Genomic DNA, 15,538 nt, shown 5'->3' with positions numbered 1-15,538 from the left:
AAAAAAAAAAAAAAAAATTATATATATATATATATATATATATATATATCCCAAAGCATTAGTTCAAAAAATAACTTGGTAGCACTTTTTCATTATGTTTCTCCTTTACAAGTCCTCTCAACTGAATTGCAGCTTATTGCCTTCTGACCTGTGTTTTTCATTACTACTTTCTTCTGAGGTACAGTGTTTAGCAAATGAAGTTCAGTATCTTCTAGAACATTAAAATGATTCTCTTAAATATGACCAAGCTTGTACCACCACTTGTTTGAAGTGTTCTCTCAAAATTCCACAATTGAGTGATTCCTGGAAAAACAGTGAATACCTTCACTTATCTATTCTTTTGTTGTGGTTGTACGTTTCAATAATGCCATGACTGTTGTTCAAGATACAGACCCGCATATTAAAAAAATTCTATAATACTTTACTGATTATCAATTTAATTTATCTGAAACACTTCCCTAGAGTGTATCAATCTTCTGATGTCAAAGCTAAAAGTCTAAAGAATTACAGCATGAACACAAGAAATCAAGTATAACAACAGTTAACTACTAAGGTCTTAAAGGAATTGGTTTCAAAAGAAACTGAAGCATATAGGTGCTTGAAGATGACCAGAACAATATTCAAGAGAGCAATTTTTGCACTTTTATCCTTTCTCAAAAAGATACAAAAGAGAAGAAAAAATTAATCCTATTTATATTATGAAGAAACAAACAAAAGTTTTGATGTTGTCCATAACATCTATTCTTGGCAACTAAACATGTATTTTAAGTTTTCTTTTTATTTTTTAATTTTGACTCTGAAAGGATGAGCAGAAGTTTAATTTTAATTTCTACAAACTAAAGGCTGGCTTTAGTTCCACCTGAGGATAGAAAGCTCATGTTATTTTTTCAGTATTCTTGCAGTGCAGAGTGCAGTTAAGATACTTTGTTAGCTTTTCCAAACCTTTAGAAGTTAGGTTTGATAGTTCTCTACATAAAATGAAACCCTCTCCTCTAGAGTGAATGCATAATTTCTTCCTCTTGAATTCACTTACATGCAAAAAAAAGCTGAAAGTTTTGAAAAAAAAGTTGATGTGTGGTTACTATAACATTCAAGACTTACACAGTCTTCAAAAGCAAGAGCTTCCCACTCTCTTCTCACTTGCCATTGCTTAGGGGAAATGAAACTTTTTTCCACTTCTTATATTATTTCCTAAGTCCTGGCATTAATAGTGTTAAAATTCTAACTTGCTAGGAACTTCTGAAGACTTTATATATAACTTTCTTTAACGTTTTCCTCAAAGGTGTCTTGAGGTATTTAAGTCCTATAAACACTGAAGGCTAAGGTAAAACTTTTTCTGTGAAAACACTCATTCTCTCAGGGGACAGCAGATCACAAGTATAAGTTTTTAATGGCTCCTTTAGCCCACAAAGAAAGTTTCTGCTGTGTATTGAGACACATTCAAGAAACTGACAAACATTCAAAACATTCAGAAATCTTGATTAAGGTCTCTGAATAAAGGCAATAAATGAGCCACACAAACAGTCAAAAATTAATATACAATGCATCTATTTTAAACCCCTGACATTAGGGTTTCAAAATCCCAAGAGGCAGAAGATACTTACAACTGCGAACTCATCTCGATCCAACATTCCATCACGGTCAATATCACTTAATTCCCACACCTACCAATAAAAAGCAGAATATAGGGATGTTTGCCTGAAATGAAGTAGTTTCCTATTTAAAACCTCATTAAAAACAAATATGAGAACAGACTCCCTCCACCATATCCTAAATTCTATTAAGATTAACATAATCAGTTTTCAGTGAGCAAGATAGATTCATATAAATCATACAGAAGAAGAGAGATTAAGTTGGAGACAGAGTACACTAAGAACACCCCTCCCTAAACAAAATGTTAAAGAATGCATAACTGATACATTGTAGGAAGAGGCAATCAAAATATCAAAAGAATTTGTTTGTTGAGGGGGGTTTCCTGTGTTTTGTGGGGTTTTTTCCCCCCCACAGTTTAATAGTTACACCTGTGTGGCCACTCCATAAGACAGTATTCAATAGTTAGGTTCATCATTACCACAAATATTCAATTTGTAAGAGAGATGTTGCCAAGTGTAGCACAGTTACTATTTGTGAATTAACAATTAAGAAGGAATATATTCTTACTCGTCCTAAGATATCCACTGGCAGTTTTGAGTTAAGGAGTACAGGTTTCACCTTATCACCTGACAACAGTCCATTCACAGGATTTAGGCTGTCAAAAATAGCATCATACTTGGCCTTGTCTTCCAGCTGCAGGGGCAGAAAAAAGTATTACTTATGGGAACAGTCACACTCAAAGCCTAAGAAGGAGTAGTTCAAAATTCAGTGAGTTTTATTCTTCAGTTATTTTTATGGCTTCAGGTAACTGTTCTTTTTTTTTCCTTCCCCATTTCTAAACATGAAGAGATTTCAAGTGCTTTTATCAAATTAGGTCTTATAGCTCAAAGATTTAACATAAATGGTAATTTATCACACTTCATAAACTATAGCTACCAGTAGAATTATATTTTTCTCAGACTTATGTTTTCTTGCAAACCACATCATAGTTCGAGATAATAGCCTGATTTTTAGTTTACCTTAACAGCCCATGGTACATCACTTGATGCTGTTCCACTGAGTAGCAAAGGACTACTAGTATCAGTCTAAGGAAAAACAAGAAAAAATGCACATTAAGAGACATGGTTCCAACCTTGCAAAACCACTCCCTTATTTGAAAAGGTGCTCTTTCACAAAGTCAAGCCAGAGCTGCATTTTAGTCACACATATGTTATTTAAGGATACCAAAATTTTGAGTAAGAAATTTAAAATGTTTCTTCCATTAAGGACAATATACATATTAAAATTACACACAATTTTATATGCCCCACTAGAACATGTAACACCTTATTCTTACACCATTTTGCTCAATTTTCCCCTCCTGTAGGGCCCTATTGCCCGACAACATCACTTTCATAAGTGTTGGCATTTACAGCAAACCTTCCTAATTGTTCACTCAAAAGCAGTTCTTATTAATCAGTTGATATGTTCAATTAAAAAAATGAAATCTTACAAATCTTGGTGGAGGAACAGGCAAATTAAGACTACTCAGGGAAACATCCAATCCATTCTGTGCACAAGCTACAAGTCGTAAAGCCACAAAAAATTCCTACAGGAAAAATGAAATTTTAAAGGATTTATTATATGAAAATACTCAAATTTCAAAAGAGTTAAGAGCTTTTCTAGTATTGCCATGTATATAAAGGGTTGCAAATGGCTTCAAAGGGGGTCACAAAGTGACAGAAAGCAGCAGACAGCAACTGCAGCAATTCCTCCAGCACGGAAAAGTTTTTAATTGCTAGCTCCAAGCTTTTAGTAACTTCCTGGCTAGTGCAGTCAGTTCTCAGCACTCAGTTCTTCTATGGCAGAACAGTGAAAATTTAAAGTAGCAATTATAGCTTTTCATCTTGGAGGAACAGAGTTTATCCCACAGGCAGCAGTGATGGAAGGAGAGGAAAGAAAGGTACAACACGAGAAAAATGAGCCAAAAGTCAGGAAAAAAAATAATATTTGTTTGGTAGATGCTACAAGCTCCTTGTATGAAGCAGTTAGCTCTCCATGAGTTGTTATTTAACTATTCTTCAAACCGAACAGCAACATACATTAGAGCTTTCCAGTAGCACCACTGATACACAAGTCTGACTGCCATACTGTTCACCACTACAGCTTTGGAAGAACGACTCCGAACAGAATGTACTTATGTCAAGTCTACCAAAATTAGATAAGTAAGAATTTTGAAGGCTTTGCTAGAATTTTAATTTCTGATTTGTTTCCTCCAAGATTAAGAGGAAAAGTCACCTTTGTAGTAAATACAGTACATTAACTCTTAAATTACTTCTCAGTACATTGTATTGCACAGATACATGGCAGCTCATTTTATGACTGGAAGAAAAACTGAGGAGGTAGCTGAAGGCTGCTTAATTTACTGTAGCCTACAGTAGGAAGTACGTATCTAGTCCCATTTAGAAAATAAAAAGAAAAATACAAAAAAAAAAATATCTGTTAGAACAACTGTTGTCCTGAACCAGAAATGTTAACTTTTATCTTATTTAAGGGTTGGTAATGGTTAGAGTAACCCCATATATGATATAAATAATCATACCTGTTTGTTCAGGATACCTTTGCCATCAGTATCAGCTAAGTCCCAAATCTAAAACATAAAAATAATAGACACGGTGTTCCACAGCACTGAGAGGAAGCTGGCAAGTTCTCACTCCCATTTCACAATGCATTCTCGGATAAATGTTCAGGTCCTAACTTTCACAATAGCACTTACTTGTGATGAGAAATCTAAATATTGTTTTAATTTCCACCACAAGCTACATAGACAGTACAATAAGGAATGATACTGAATTTGGGAACTACTAGACAGCACAACTGAAAACACATTAGGAAAATCATGTATGCTGCGGTATCACTAAGTATTTTAATTTACACAGGATACTAACTGAAGCAAGAGACCGGATAATTAAATAATTGTCATTAAATACCTTTCCAAGTACCAAATCTGTTAATCCAGACTTTTTCAAGAAAACAGCTGCATCAGAAGCTAACACTCTTCCAGCATTAGCAGAGTCAACCTGGTGGGGGGAAAAAAAAAACAACCACCAACCTCGCATGACAAACTAGCTTTTGAATTGATGCTATCTCTTTACACAGGCTTTCAAAAAGCTAGCACAGAAGAATACTCAAGTTAACACAGTCACTTTGAGAACAATCTTCAGACTTTATTTTTTAAAAAATAAAAACTCCCTTTCATTAAGACTCATGTCACATTAGAATTAATCCATTTTGAACTAGCTGCTCCAGATTTAATGTTAATAGGCAGGCTTTAGAAGTTGATATTTTAAACTATCACTATGAAATTCCAGGTATATTATGCATATATATCTAGGACCTTTCACACTCTAATATATTTTACCATGTTCCAGAAAAATACATTATTATCCCTATCTGTCTGAACACAACTAAGACACAGGGAGATAAGAACTTTGCCTAGATGACCCAGTTTGGGACAGAAGCAAGGAAGGTAACTCAGGTGTCCCAAGTCACAAGCTGGCACTCCAACAGAAGCTTACTCTGAGGGGTCATCAGTGAAAGTTTAGAGTAATCCCACTTAAAAACTGAGGAAAAAATGGTAAAACAATCAAATGCCCACTGCTCTAAGTTTCTAACCATCGATTATGGCTGGGTTTCAAGGTCTCCAGTACTAAGTTTCAAGTACATACAAAGGCCCAAGAATTTCTCAAGTTCTTCAGTAAATAGAGAAGCCTGTTCACATTAGGCCATCATGCAAACGTATCTGATTAGCCCTTTGTAATCTCAGGATTTTCTTCTTGATGCCTGCAAAACATTTGCTTTGTAAGGACAGGGAAGTCCCAGAGTTCGATTACATTTAATTGTCCAGCTCTGAATTCACTACTGTTATGGTCTGAAAAAGAAAGCTCTGCTTGAAGATACCTTTAACCACCCTAGAAGAGGGAAATGCTTACTCCCTAAAGTGAAACTTATTTACACAATGAAGAAGTCGTTGATAGTTTGGGCAGAATATCAACCAGTATGCATGTCTCCCTGGATCAACAGGGAGATCATTAAAACAGTTAATTATTCAAGCTCCTAAGCAAGAACAGTACCTCAGCTATATCTTCAAGTGGAAGAAGCAAGCAGTAAAACTTACATCACCTACATGAGGACAAGGGAAATTGAGGAAAAGCTGCAAGTCTTTGAGAGCCTAAAGCAAAAGGATGCCTAAAAAGGGCACAAGATGGAGAAGAATACTGAGGGTATCTTTAGTCATTTCAAACTGTCAGGCTTCCTACAGACAGTAGCTGTACAGGCTCTACAAGAGAGAGATCAAATAATATATTACATTTTATAGATAAAAACTATATAATATCATCTTCAAAGACAGAGTCTTCCCACCTATCCTCCCAAGCTGAGAAGCCCTGAAACTCTGAAGAATTTGCGACATGATAAACATTTCAAAGGACAGGAAAGAGGCAACAGAGGTCACTTATTTTCCACACTTCCTGAACAGAAAGAGACCAAGAACAAAAAACGAAATCATACAAATCAACGAGCATGCACGGAAAACTGAAGTACAAGTACAGAAAGAATAACTTGATGCTAGCATTAGACTTTCCAGGACCCCCTTTTGAAGATCAATGCTTTTTGAGCACCTGCTGAACACTGAGTCATCATGGCTGTCTTTGAAATAGCCTGAGAATGACTAGTGAAAACTAGTGCTTCAGATGCACTGAAAGTTTGGGAATATACAGCAAAACACTTGACGATGATGATGATGCATTGCACCATTTACAGTGTCATAGCTTTGTGTTTAAACAAAGAGCATATTCAATATTTTGTGTGGAACACAAGATCAACCTTCCAGTTTCACAGGTGCAGCACACACAAGGTGCTCAAAGGAAACCGCTCCCAGAGATGGGCTTAAAACTAGCTTGTGAAAGACTGTGGAGAATTTATCATTTGGAAAGCATGCTGCAGCAGATGGAAGGTTGGCTGTAGACACTTCTAAAAATGAACAAAAAAACCTCAGAAAGCAATTAAAAAAGCACCATTTAATATGAAAGTGAAAACATCTTTTGTTTTCAACGAAACTAATATGATTTTAATTAGAAGAGGTTGTTTCCTATAATTGAGGAGTCCCTGGGTCAGGGCAATAAAATTATAAACAACACAGCCTTGTAGCTAGCCTGCTCCTCAGATTTTTTTAAGGTATCTAATTCAGTCTGGATGGGAGAGCTGCTCATATTATAGGCAAAAAGGTTGCCAAGACATCAAATCCCCTTTTCAGTTCCTGGAGTCGACCTTGCACATAAACACAGTAATCTTGGCATCCATCCAGAAAACCTCCAGCCTAGGACTTTTTCTACCCTTTTCTAAAAGTCAAAACAACACAGTATCAGCTGTGTTTACTTTGCATTTCCCCACCTCCAGCCCAAAAGAAGGTGACTGAGGGATTTAAGCAGGATTCTTCTTTAACCCAATATGGATGCAGTTTCTCTTTGTGAAACTAATTACTTAAATGTCAGCTACTTTTTTTTTTAAAGGGCTGATTTCAATTTCTTTACACATTACTGAGTCTTACATGCTGGGATGGGGGCCCTTACTAAGCATGAAAATACTGCAAAAAAATTGGCTTATGTCTGAATATGGCACTGAGATGATCAACAGTGTTTATCAGTTATACGTCAACTTGGTAGAGCTTTTTCTCTGATGTGCAAAAAGCAGTTTTCATAGCTGTACCTGCCAACAAGTCCCTTGTTGCAAGCTGTCTTTTGTAGGGCCAGAAATGATGAAAAGTCAAAGGCACATCTGGTGTCATTAGGTCACAAAGTAACAGTGAGAAGTACTTCAACTCAGGATTCATCAAGAATTCATCAGCAGCTCAGGCATACTGCTTACCTGCTACACTGCATCACATGATTAAATAATTTCCTACTACTTTATGACATATCTTTAAATTTATCCTTTAACCTTACCTTGTTTTGCAAGTCACTCTAGAAGAGGTTAAACAACAAAACTTTTATTTGAAAGAAAAGCTTCCCTACTGAAATGTTAAGATTTCAATCCCCTTCTAAGTACAGAGCCAAGGATTTACACCCATTTCACAACACACATTATGCCAGATGAATTACTTTAAATTTGTGATAGAACTGAAAGTGTACTAAGCATCAGAGCTATTTCAGGTGATGAATTTATTCTCAAGTTGCATGGAACACTCTAAAAGTGCTTCTGGTATGAAAGAATAAAAACATGCTCTACCAGCACCATAAGACAGAGTGGGAAATGTCTAACATTTCTATTCTGTAAATTGATATCTCCTTATCTAAGGCAGGGAAGGAAAAGGTTTTCTAGTGCAACTGGAAGTCTTTAGATACAGTACATTATAAAGCCACTCTCTAGGATAAATGCTTGCAGAAAAGAGTTTGGCTGAGCAAGTCAGAAAATTAGTCCTCTGGAAAGCCACTAACAGTAACATCACGTTTAAGGAATCCCTGTTCCTGTAGATTACTGAGCCTGCTGGACAACAAGTAGTGCTCCAATTTCACCAAGCTATATATTCCAACAAAGACAGTATGCTAAGTGACTTAGGAACCATTTGTGCTTAAACTCAGTTTATCTACTTTTTACGTCAGGGTTAAACAATAGCAGTCAGCAGGAAAAGACAGACAGGCATGTGGCAAAGATGATACATGACAGTGACAGTCAGTAGTATCGAGCTAGGAAACCTAACATGAAAAATAAAAAGTTCCTTGCCTTTTCTTGGGACCTTACAATGATCACCATAATATGAGATTCTCCTAAGGCTTTTAATCCAATGCCTAGAGATAGACACACAGTGGATCTGTCCATGAGACTGAAGGAAAACTATGTGAGGGTTATAAATAAAAAGTATATTATGATGTTTTATTTTTATATATAACTTAAAAATAAAATATAACATAAAGTCAAGTATTTGTCAAGTGAAGCTGCAAGAACCCATATGCATGCTTTCAGCATTCAATGACCTTCCATCCAAATTTCACTCCTTACAGCATCCTGTGAGCACCTCTGGGGATACTCCGAGATGCAAGTCTTACATGACACTAACTGCACTACAAACACAAGAAATTCAGCTTCACTTGTAAAAATGAACAAAGAATATATCAATACAGTATTTCACAAGAATTTACTCCATTCTAAGAGGTAACGGTCTGTTATAACTGTGATGTATTTCACACACACCTGGCAGTTCCCTAGCAAATTATCTAAGTAACCTTACAACCAATATTACATTTATACTGATATAGCTCAGACCTAAGTGTGCTATTAAAAAATATATTTTAAAGCAGAACAATTCTCCTTGAGCTTTTATTGTTTACAGTCAGTCATGCTGAAATCCACAGCAAAATAATATTTATTTTAAATACAAAGTTTTTCTCTCAACAAGAACATACATACCTGTCTATAGAATTTTTCATACACAGGATTTGCACTTGACAGCTGTAAAAGAGAGAAAGAAAATTAACCCTCAAGAGCCATATTTCAATTCCCCTCTCCCTGGATAAAACACTTCTCAATGGTCTTCAAAAAAGCATTAAGCATGTCTAATTCTGTTTATTCTGTAAAATGATGAGGACTATGACAGCTCTTTATGCTGTAACTTTTAGAAGACTAACTTCTTGTTTTGAAGTCAGTGATACTAACTCTCAGATTACTGCCAGACAAGTCATCAGGTTAGGCAGTATGAAACAAGAATTCTTAAGCAAGATCAACTATAGACAAAAGAAGAAACCTGAAACGATACAGGCTAGGAAGTGCTCTCCAATGAGTACAAAGCAACATAGTTGTGTTTCATTATCTACTGCACTATCATTTAGAAGTGAGTGTCATATGCAACTAGTCTGTAAAATTTTCAGATATCCAAATTATCTTCAGGATTCATAACTAAATCCACAACACTAGTACCAAATTAAGGGAGAGGAATATTTTAACTTAAGTTTTTGTAACTTGAATCCTTGCCAGAGAACTTCTGCCTTAGTTCCACTGCCATCTACCAGACATTCAGTGCTCACCTAAACTTAGGTGGACAAGGATAAAACAACTTCCTTGGAAAAGGCCCTTTCTTTATGAATTTATTTTTAAACCATTCTTAGAAACTCAAAAAAAGCCTAAAGCTTGAAACCATGCAAAACCTACTATTTTGGCCTACACTAAATACCTCTACCCAAGAGATTCCCAAGACATGTATTGTTAGGGTTACTTCTCTTCCACGATGTAAACCCAAGCAGAAAATCAGATACTATTTTCATGAAGTGCACATTGCCTAAACCAAAGATTGTGTGCATAACTGCATGCATTTATGCAGAGGATAACCCTAGAATTACCGCAATGTGCACCCTCGCAAACCCAGACAGAACAACTTCACATAATACAAGTCAATTACACAATCCATACTAAAAAACCCCAAACCACATAACTTCGAATACCATCCAGAAATAGAATTCTCCCCTTTAAGAGGAACATGATCTTAAAACCCAGGATTTACAGAACTTTGTACAAACTGAATTCAATCAGGTAGCTTCTTCAGCCTTAAAACTTAGAAGTTTGCATTGAAATATGGAAACCAACAGTATTCTAGATGTTGTCATATAGTTGTAGAAAACTCTTTACTACAGCGTGTATAAATGGTGACAGCTTAAATAAAGCCACATGCATTTTCCTATAGCAACAGCTAATACAGTGGCTCTTCTGGCTACGCACTTAGATGTTAAGAAGTGTTCATTATCAAAGAATATTAAAGAAGGGAAGCTTGGTAGAAATAATGGATTTAGTGTGATCCTGTTCAACTACAGAAAAGGCACAGTATCACCAGAACATCCTGAAAGATAAAATTGTAAAGAGCAGCTAGAAATAAGAGAAGAACTTTCATTCAGAACCTGACATCTGCTTAATTCAGCAAGCATGCTGCCCCAGGGTGCAGACACTCAGTTTCTTCTAAGAGCCACATGGCATTTCTGATTCTCTAGTTGGCTTCTTGTTTGTCTGGGAGGTTTTTTGGGAGGGAGGAGAAGGGCTGGCGAGTTTTCATTCATTTGTTGGGAAGTGGGTGGGAAACCTCTCACGTAGTGAAGACATTAAAAGTTACATATGCTGGAAAACCATCACTGGTATTCACTGCAGTACTTCCATTTACATAGCTTAACCTTGCTCTGACTTTGCTCTGGTACTCAAAGACATTATTCCAGCCATCAACTAAGCAGGTATTTACACATCCCTTAATAGCCTGATGAAATATATTCAGGTTTTGCCACACCTCTGACTACTGTAACACCAATATAAGAAACAACACTTTCAATCACTTTCCAGCATGCTCCAAAGCATACTATATTTTAACTAAAGCTCAAATGCTCTACTTCCTAACTCAGCTACACTTGAATAGCAATCTAGAGGGATAGTTCTCCTAATACTTAGTAAGTAAAATACTTGATTGTTTACTTCATTATAACATAAAAGTATTGGCACAGAATCAAATTAAAGCTATGAGCAGAAAACTACAACAAAGTTGGCCAGCGCAGGTGCTGGAAGTATGAATTCTCATGCATCATCTCTTGCCCAATATCACCCTTTGTTCAGCCAAATGTTTCGTTATTACAGCCAAACGGATCACTGTCACTCCTGGACAGGAAACATCGTGTTGAAGTCCTGCAATAAAAACACCAAGTGCAAAACAATCTTTTCATTCAGTACTTGGAGTACAAGCCAGTAATTCTTTTTTATTTTATTAGCGTTTCCAATATTCATTTTAACATCAGTATCATTGCAATAACTGAAATCTCCTGTGACACCAAACAACAATAGTGGTAAAAAAGTTTCCCAGGCTATTTTACTAGTAACAGACTTGGTTTTATTTCAAAGTATACCCCACAACAAAGCAACAGATACAAATACAGTCTAGGATATTCTCTGAGATAAGAAGAAAAATACTGCTCAAAACCTTTCAAAGTGCTGCTGTAGAATTTACCTGGCAAAATTCTTTTTATGGAATTTGTAACAAATAATTACAGGGAGTAAATTCAACTTGGTTTTCAATGTAAAAAGGAGGGAGGGAGAAAAGGTCATATTCCACAGCGTACAAGAATAGAAATACATTATTATGATTCCATTTAAAAGTTTATCACTTCATATGAGCAACATCTGTTCTAGTTATGACAACCTTTGTTACAAACCTATGAACTTTAGAATACTAACCTAGAAAATAAAACACACCCTCAGGGACAACTGTCTTTTTCATCTTCTGTCATCAATCAAGACTTCATAGCCCCATGTTGGCACACCCGCATTTAAGTGTAGTCAAATACTACTACCAGTCTGTCCACCCCACCCATCCACAACCTTCCTTTGCACAAAAAAGTTTAAAAACAAACAAACAAAAAAGATGTCCACTGACAAAAACAAAAATAACTTGCCCCTCCAACCCAAATGAGACAGAAGGGGAGAAACAAGCTATTTTATCTTGATTAAAATCCAAAATACTATCATGATGCAAAACTCTAGGATTCATTTTAAGAGTTTCCAGGACAAACGACACAATCTGGTTGTAAATATTCTTCATAGTCAACCAGCCAAAAATCAGGTAAGTTTAAGGCAGCCTGTTTTTCTTACAATTCCCTTTCCAAACAATAATCAACTTGTCTCCTTTCTCCTATCACTTTACCGTCTTATCTCAAGTGTTTCACGATAAAGATTTCTACCACTTCTCATTATATAACCAAGCACATCTCCTACATTGGTAACAAAAAAAATAAGAAAATATTTACCACAAATATTACCAAGTACTTCAAAATTCAGCACTTTCATTCCCATTGAACACCTGAAGTATGCACAAAAACCCTGCAGTCTCCCCTCTGCATAGATGTCTGCCACTACATAATTCAGAATGGTTCGATTTAATTTTCAATTCGCTACAAGAAACGTCTGCCATCTTCTAATCGGTACTGAACAAAGCCCATATAACATGAAAGAGTAGCTCTGCTGCCTTTTTAGATACAGCTACTCTCCAACATGGTTGATACAATATCAATTAATCAAAAAAATTAAGTTTTTTAGGAGCAGTCAGCCTCCTCTATATGCAAGTATAAACACACACGTATACTTGGATTTCCTCATCTTTCATGAAGGACAGAAAGAGGAACAACAGATCTCTCACTCCAGTAAAAAGAACAAAATAAGATTTTATCATTTTGCTGATCCCTTAAAAAAAATTAAATCACAGTTTGCTGGAGACTTCAAAAGCTTTGGCTCTACATTATGTATAACATACACATGAGCATGTCATTCATACTGTAAGTATTCACATCCTAGGTATTCCAGTAACAAGACGTTAATCCCAGCAATGCATGCATTAGACGAGTATCTACCTACCTCAGTCTCAGTTCTAATACTTGATGCTTCCCTTCGACAAGACAGCAGAGCGTTCTGGACTCCATGACACAATACTGAAGTTTAAACTGAGAGTTTCAGCTAATCAGGATACAAATTGTTGTTACATGACTATCTTGTTTACCAAAGCAGCTTATAGCTACCACATTTTTCACAAAAAGCATTCCATGACATCAGGAACACAAAAAGTTGCTTCCCTATTCTCCCTATTTCTTTACAGTCCTTCCCCAAACTGTGGCCTTCCCCTTCAATCACACCTAGGTACTTTTTCAGAATAAACCACAAGTTCAATTTTCAAGAGCAACAAGAATTTTTTGAACATCCGTATTACACCAGCTTTCAACAAACACCTTTCCCACGATCAACATGCATTTTCTGCATCTTCAGTTTTCTATTCTTCTTCCCTAAATGAAACAGGCCAGATAAGCAAGCATCCTTGGAAGGTCAGAAATACAACTCCTTATCTTAGCTATAGTTTTCCAACAACAGATGATAGCTTGTGGGATAGGAACAGTTCCCTCTCAGTGACGTTGCTCACTTGTTTCCAAACTAAAGGCAACCACAATAGAACATTCACTTGGTAGAAGGTTCCTTAGAAGTTCCACATTAACTTCACAGTTATGCTCTGACCATAACACTTACTGAGCAAATGCAAGTGGCAACAAGATCTTGCAGAATGGGTTCAAAAACGGGGAGATAAAAGCAGCTTCAGTTTATTTCTAAATGGGGGGGAGAAGGGAGCGATAATCACCTCCAGTTTGCAAGATTCTTTCAAGCATATTTGGTGTGCTAAATTTCACTACAGCTACACTGTTCTGAAATATTTTTACTAATCAGCTAACAGAACACAATTAGCAACAAAAAAATTCAAATTACTTAAATAGAGCTTTGATATTCAAATAAAGGATGTTCAGCCCTTTCAGACGCTGCAGCTGCAAAGCAATCTGAAAATACCCTAGACTCATTTGGAAATACCCAACTTCCTAGCCACGTTAAATCACAGTCAAACCAAATATGGGAAGGAGAAAAGAAAATCTGACACAACTGTGAGCTTGACTGCAGGTTAATACACCCCTTATTCTCTGCGTGTGGTCTACAGCAGAAAGTACCTGTGTACTTTTCATTGCTGGTGTAACTGATCTAACTGCAGCCAGTAACTGTACCCCCCACACTATCACTTTCACTTCCTCATGATCATCTAAACAGATTTAGAACTTAATTTGTTATGACTTTTCATGGCCCTGAAATTCCAGAAGTTAGAACCTACATTGAAGAAATTATCTTTAAGTTTGCTTGACTTTCTAAGATGATTTATATGCAATGCAAGAAGAAAAATATAATAAAAATAAAAAAAGAAAACTCCACATAAGTGGTCAACAACAACAGAAATAGCTTCCCCTATTTAACCACTGACATAAGCTGTAGTCACAATGGTTTTAAGGATACTGGCAATTTTTCTGCTTCTGTCAACATTATCACATTTGGTTTTAGTCCCCCTTTCACGTGATCAAAAAAAGTAAATATATTGTACAATGAAAGGATTACACAGCCTGTAAGCATAATATCTTGCTGTAGAACGCACCAGAGCAGACACTCCTCCCCTCTCCCCAAATAAAGAGCCAGAATAGCCCCTGCTTTAGACCACAGGCTGTTGGTCTATGAAAACTTTTTTCTTCTTCAGTAAGGAGATAAACTTTTTTCTTTTGCTTGAACTGTTGAAAGAGACACAAAAAATACTAACCTAACATTTTGTTAATATTACAGCAAGCTTTCACAGAAGGTACTATATATACTTCATAACTACGTATCTTTAGACCTTTAAAGACACATTTATTTTCTCCACATATTTGAAGTTCATCACTGAACTATTCCTTCTTTCCTCCAAATAGTTGGCGATTTTCTCAGAAGTCAACTACATAAGTGATTAACTGCAAACTGAATAGCCTTGCTGCCAACTTTTTAAGTTTACTTCTGTGGGCTTAAGTGATTCATGCTTATCTACCAGCTTTACTTTCTGTAAATGTGACAACTGATTATCAGATTGAAACATCCCAAGCCAGGAGCGTGTGCCTGCCTCGAGTCACTGCTAAATGAAACAAAAATGTACCAAGTGCAGTTTATTAGCCATCAAATCCCTAGGGAATAAGACATAGTCCTAACAGTATAGAATAATTTATATGAAGAGATTCTACCACCACCAGGAAAAAAAAAAAAAAACAACAAACACAAGCAACAAAGATTTAGGCAAATCTCACGATCACCTGAGCACAAAATGGTGCCAAGATTCTCCCAGTTTTAAGACCACCACTTGCAGAGCTCCTCAGTGTCAGGCACCTGTACAGGCAGTACACAAAACCGGCCCCCACACTATGGGATCCACCAAAAGAAAAGGTAAAATGACTTCCAAGTTACGTTTCTGTTAAAATAAGGAATTAAGCTCTCCCTCCAGGCTGGTCTCCTCTCCCAGCGCCCAACACCAGCCGACGCCGTTACCTCCGGCGAGCCGCTCCCTGCCGGCCCC

The 15,538-nt window shown here is 36.5% G+C and overlaps 1 protein-coding gene across 1 annotated transcript in view; it reads right to left on the bottom strand.

Moving 5' to 3' along the window:
- Positions 1-15,538, bottom strand: part of EPS15 (epidermal growth factor receptor pathway substrate 15) — a 28,474-nt gene that overhangs the window by 12,537 nt on the left and 399 nt on the right. The window contains exons 2-8 of the mRNA XM_026853612.1: positions 9,037-9,078; positions 4,563-4,652; positions 4,175-4,222; positions 3,086-3,181; positions 2,613-2,678; positions 2,161-2,286; positions 1,605-1,664 (exon numbers count right to left, since the gene is read on the bottom strand). Coding sequence (XP_026709413.1) covers positions 1,605-1,664; positions 2,161-2,286; positions 2,613-2,678; positions 3,086-3,181; positions 4,175-4,222; positions 4,563-4,652; positions 9,037-9,078 — 528 coding nt within the window. The remainder of the gene's footprint in view (positions 1-1,604; positions 1,665-2,160; positions 2,287-2,612; positions 2,679-3,085; positions 3,182-4,174; positions 4,223-4,562; positions 4,653-9,036; positions 9,079-15,538) is intronic.

The sequence above is a fragment of the Athene cunicularia genome (genome assembly GCF_003259725.1).
Source record: "Athene cunicularia isolate RWA chromosome 8 unlocalized genomic scaffold, athCun1 chr8_part1, whole genome shotgun sequence".
In the NCBI taxonomy this organism is placed as follows: domain Eukaryota; kingdom Metazoa; phylum Chordata; class Aves; order Strigiformes; family Strigidae; genus Athene; species Athene cunicularia.
This window is presented reverse-complemented; position numbering and strand designations above follow the sequence as displayed.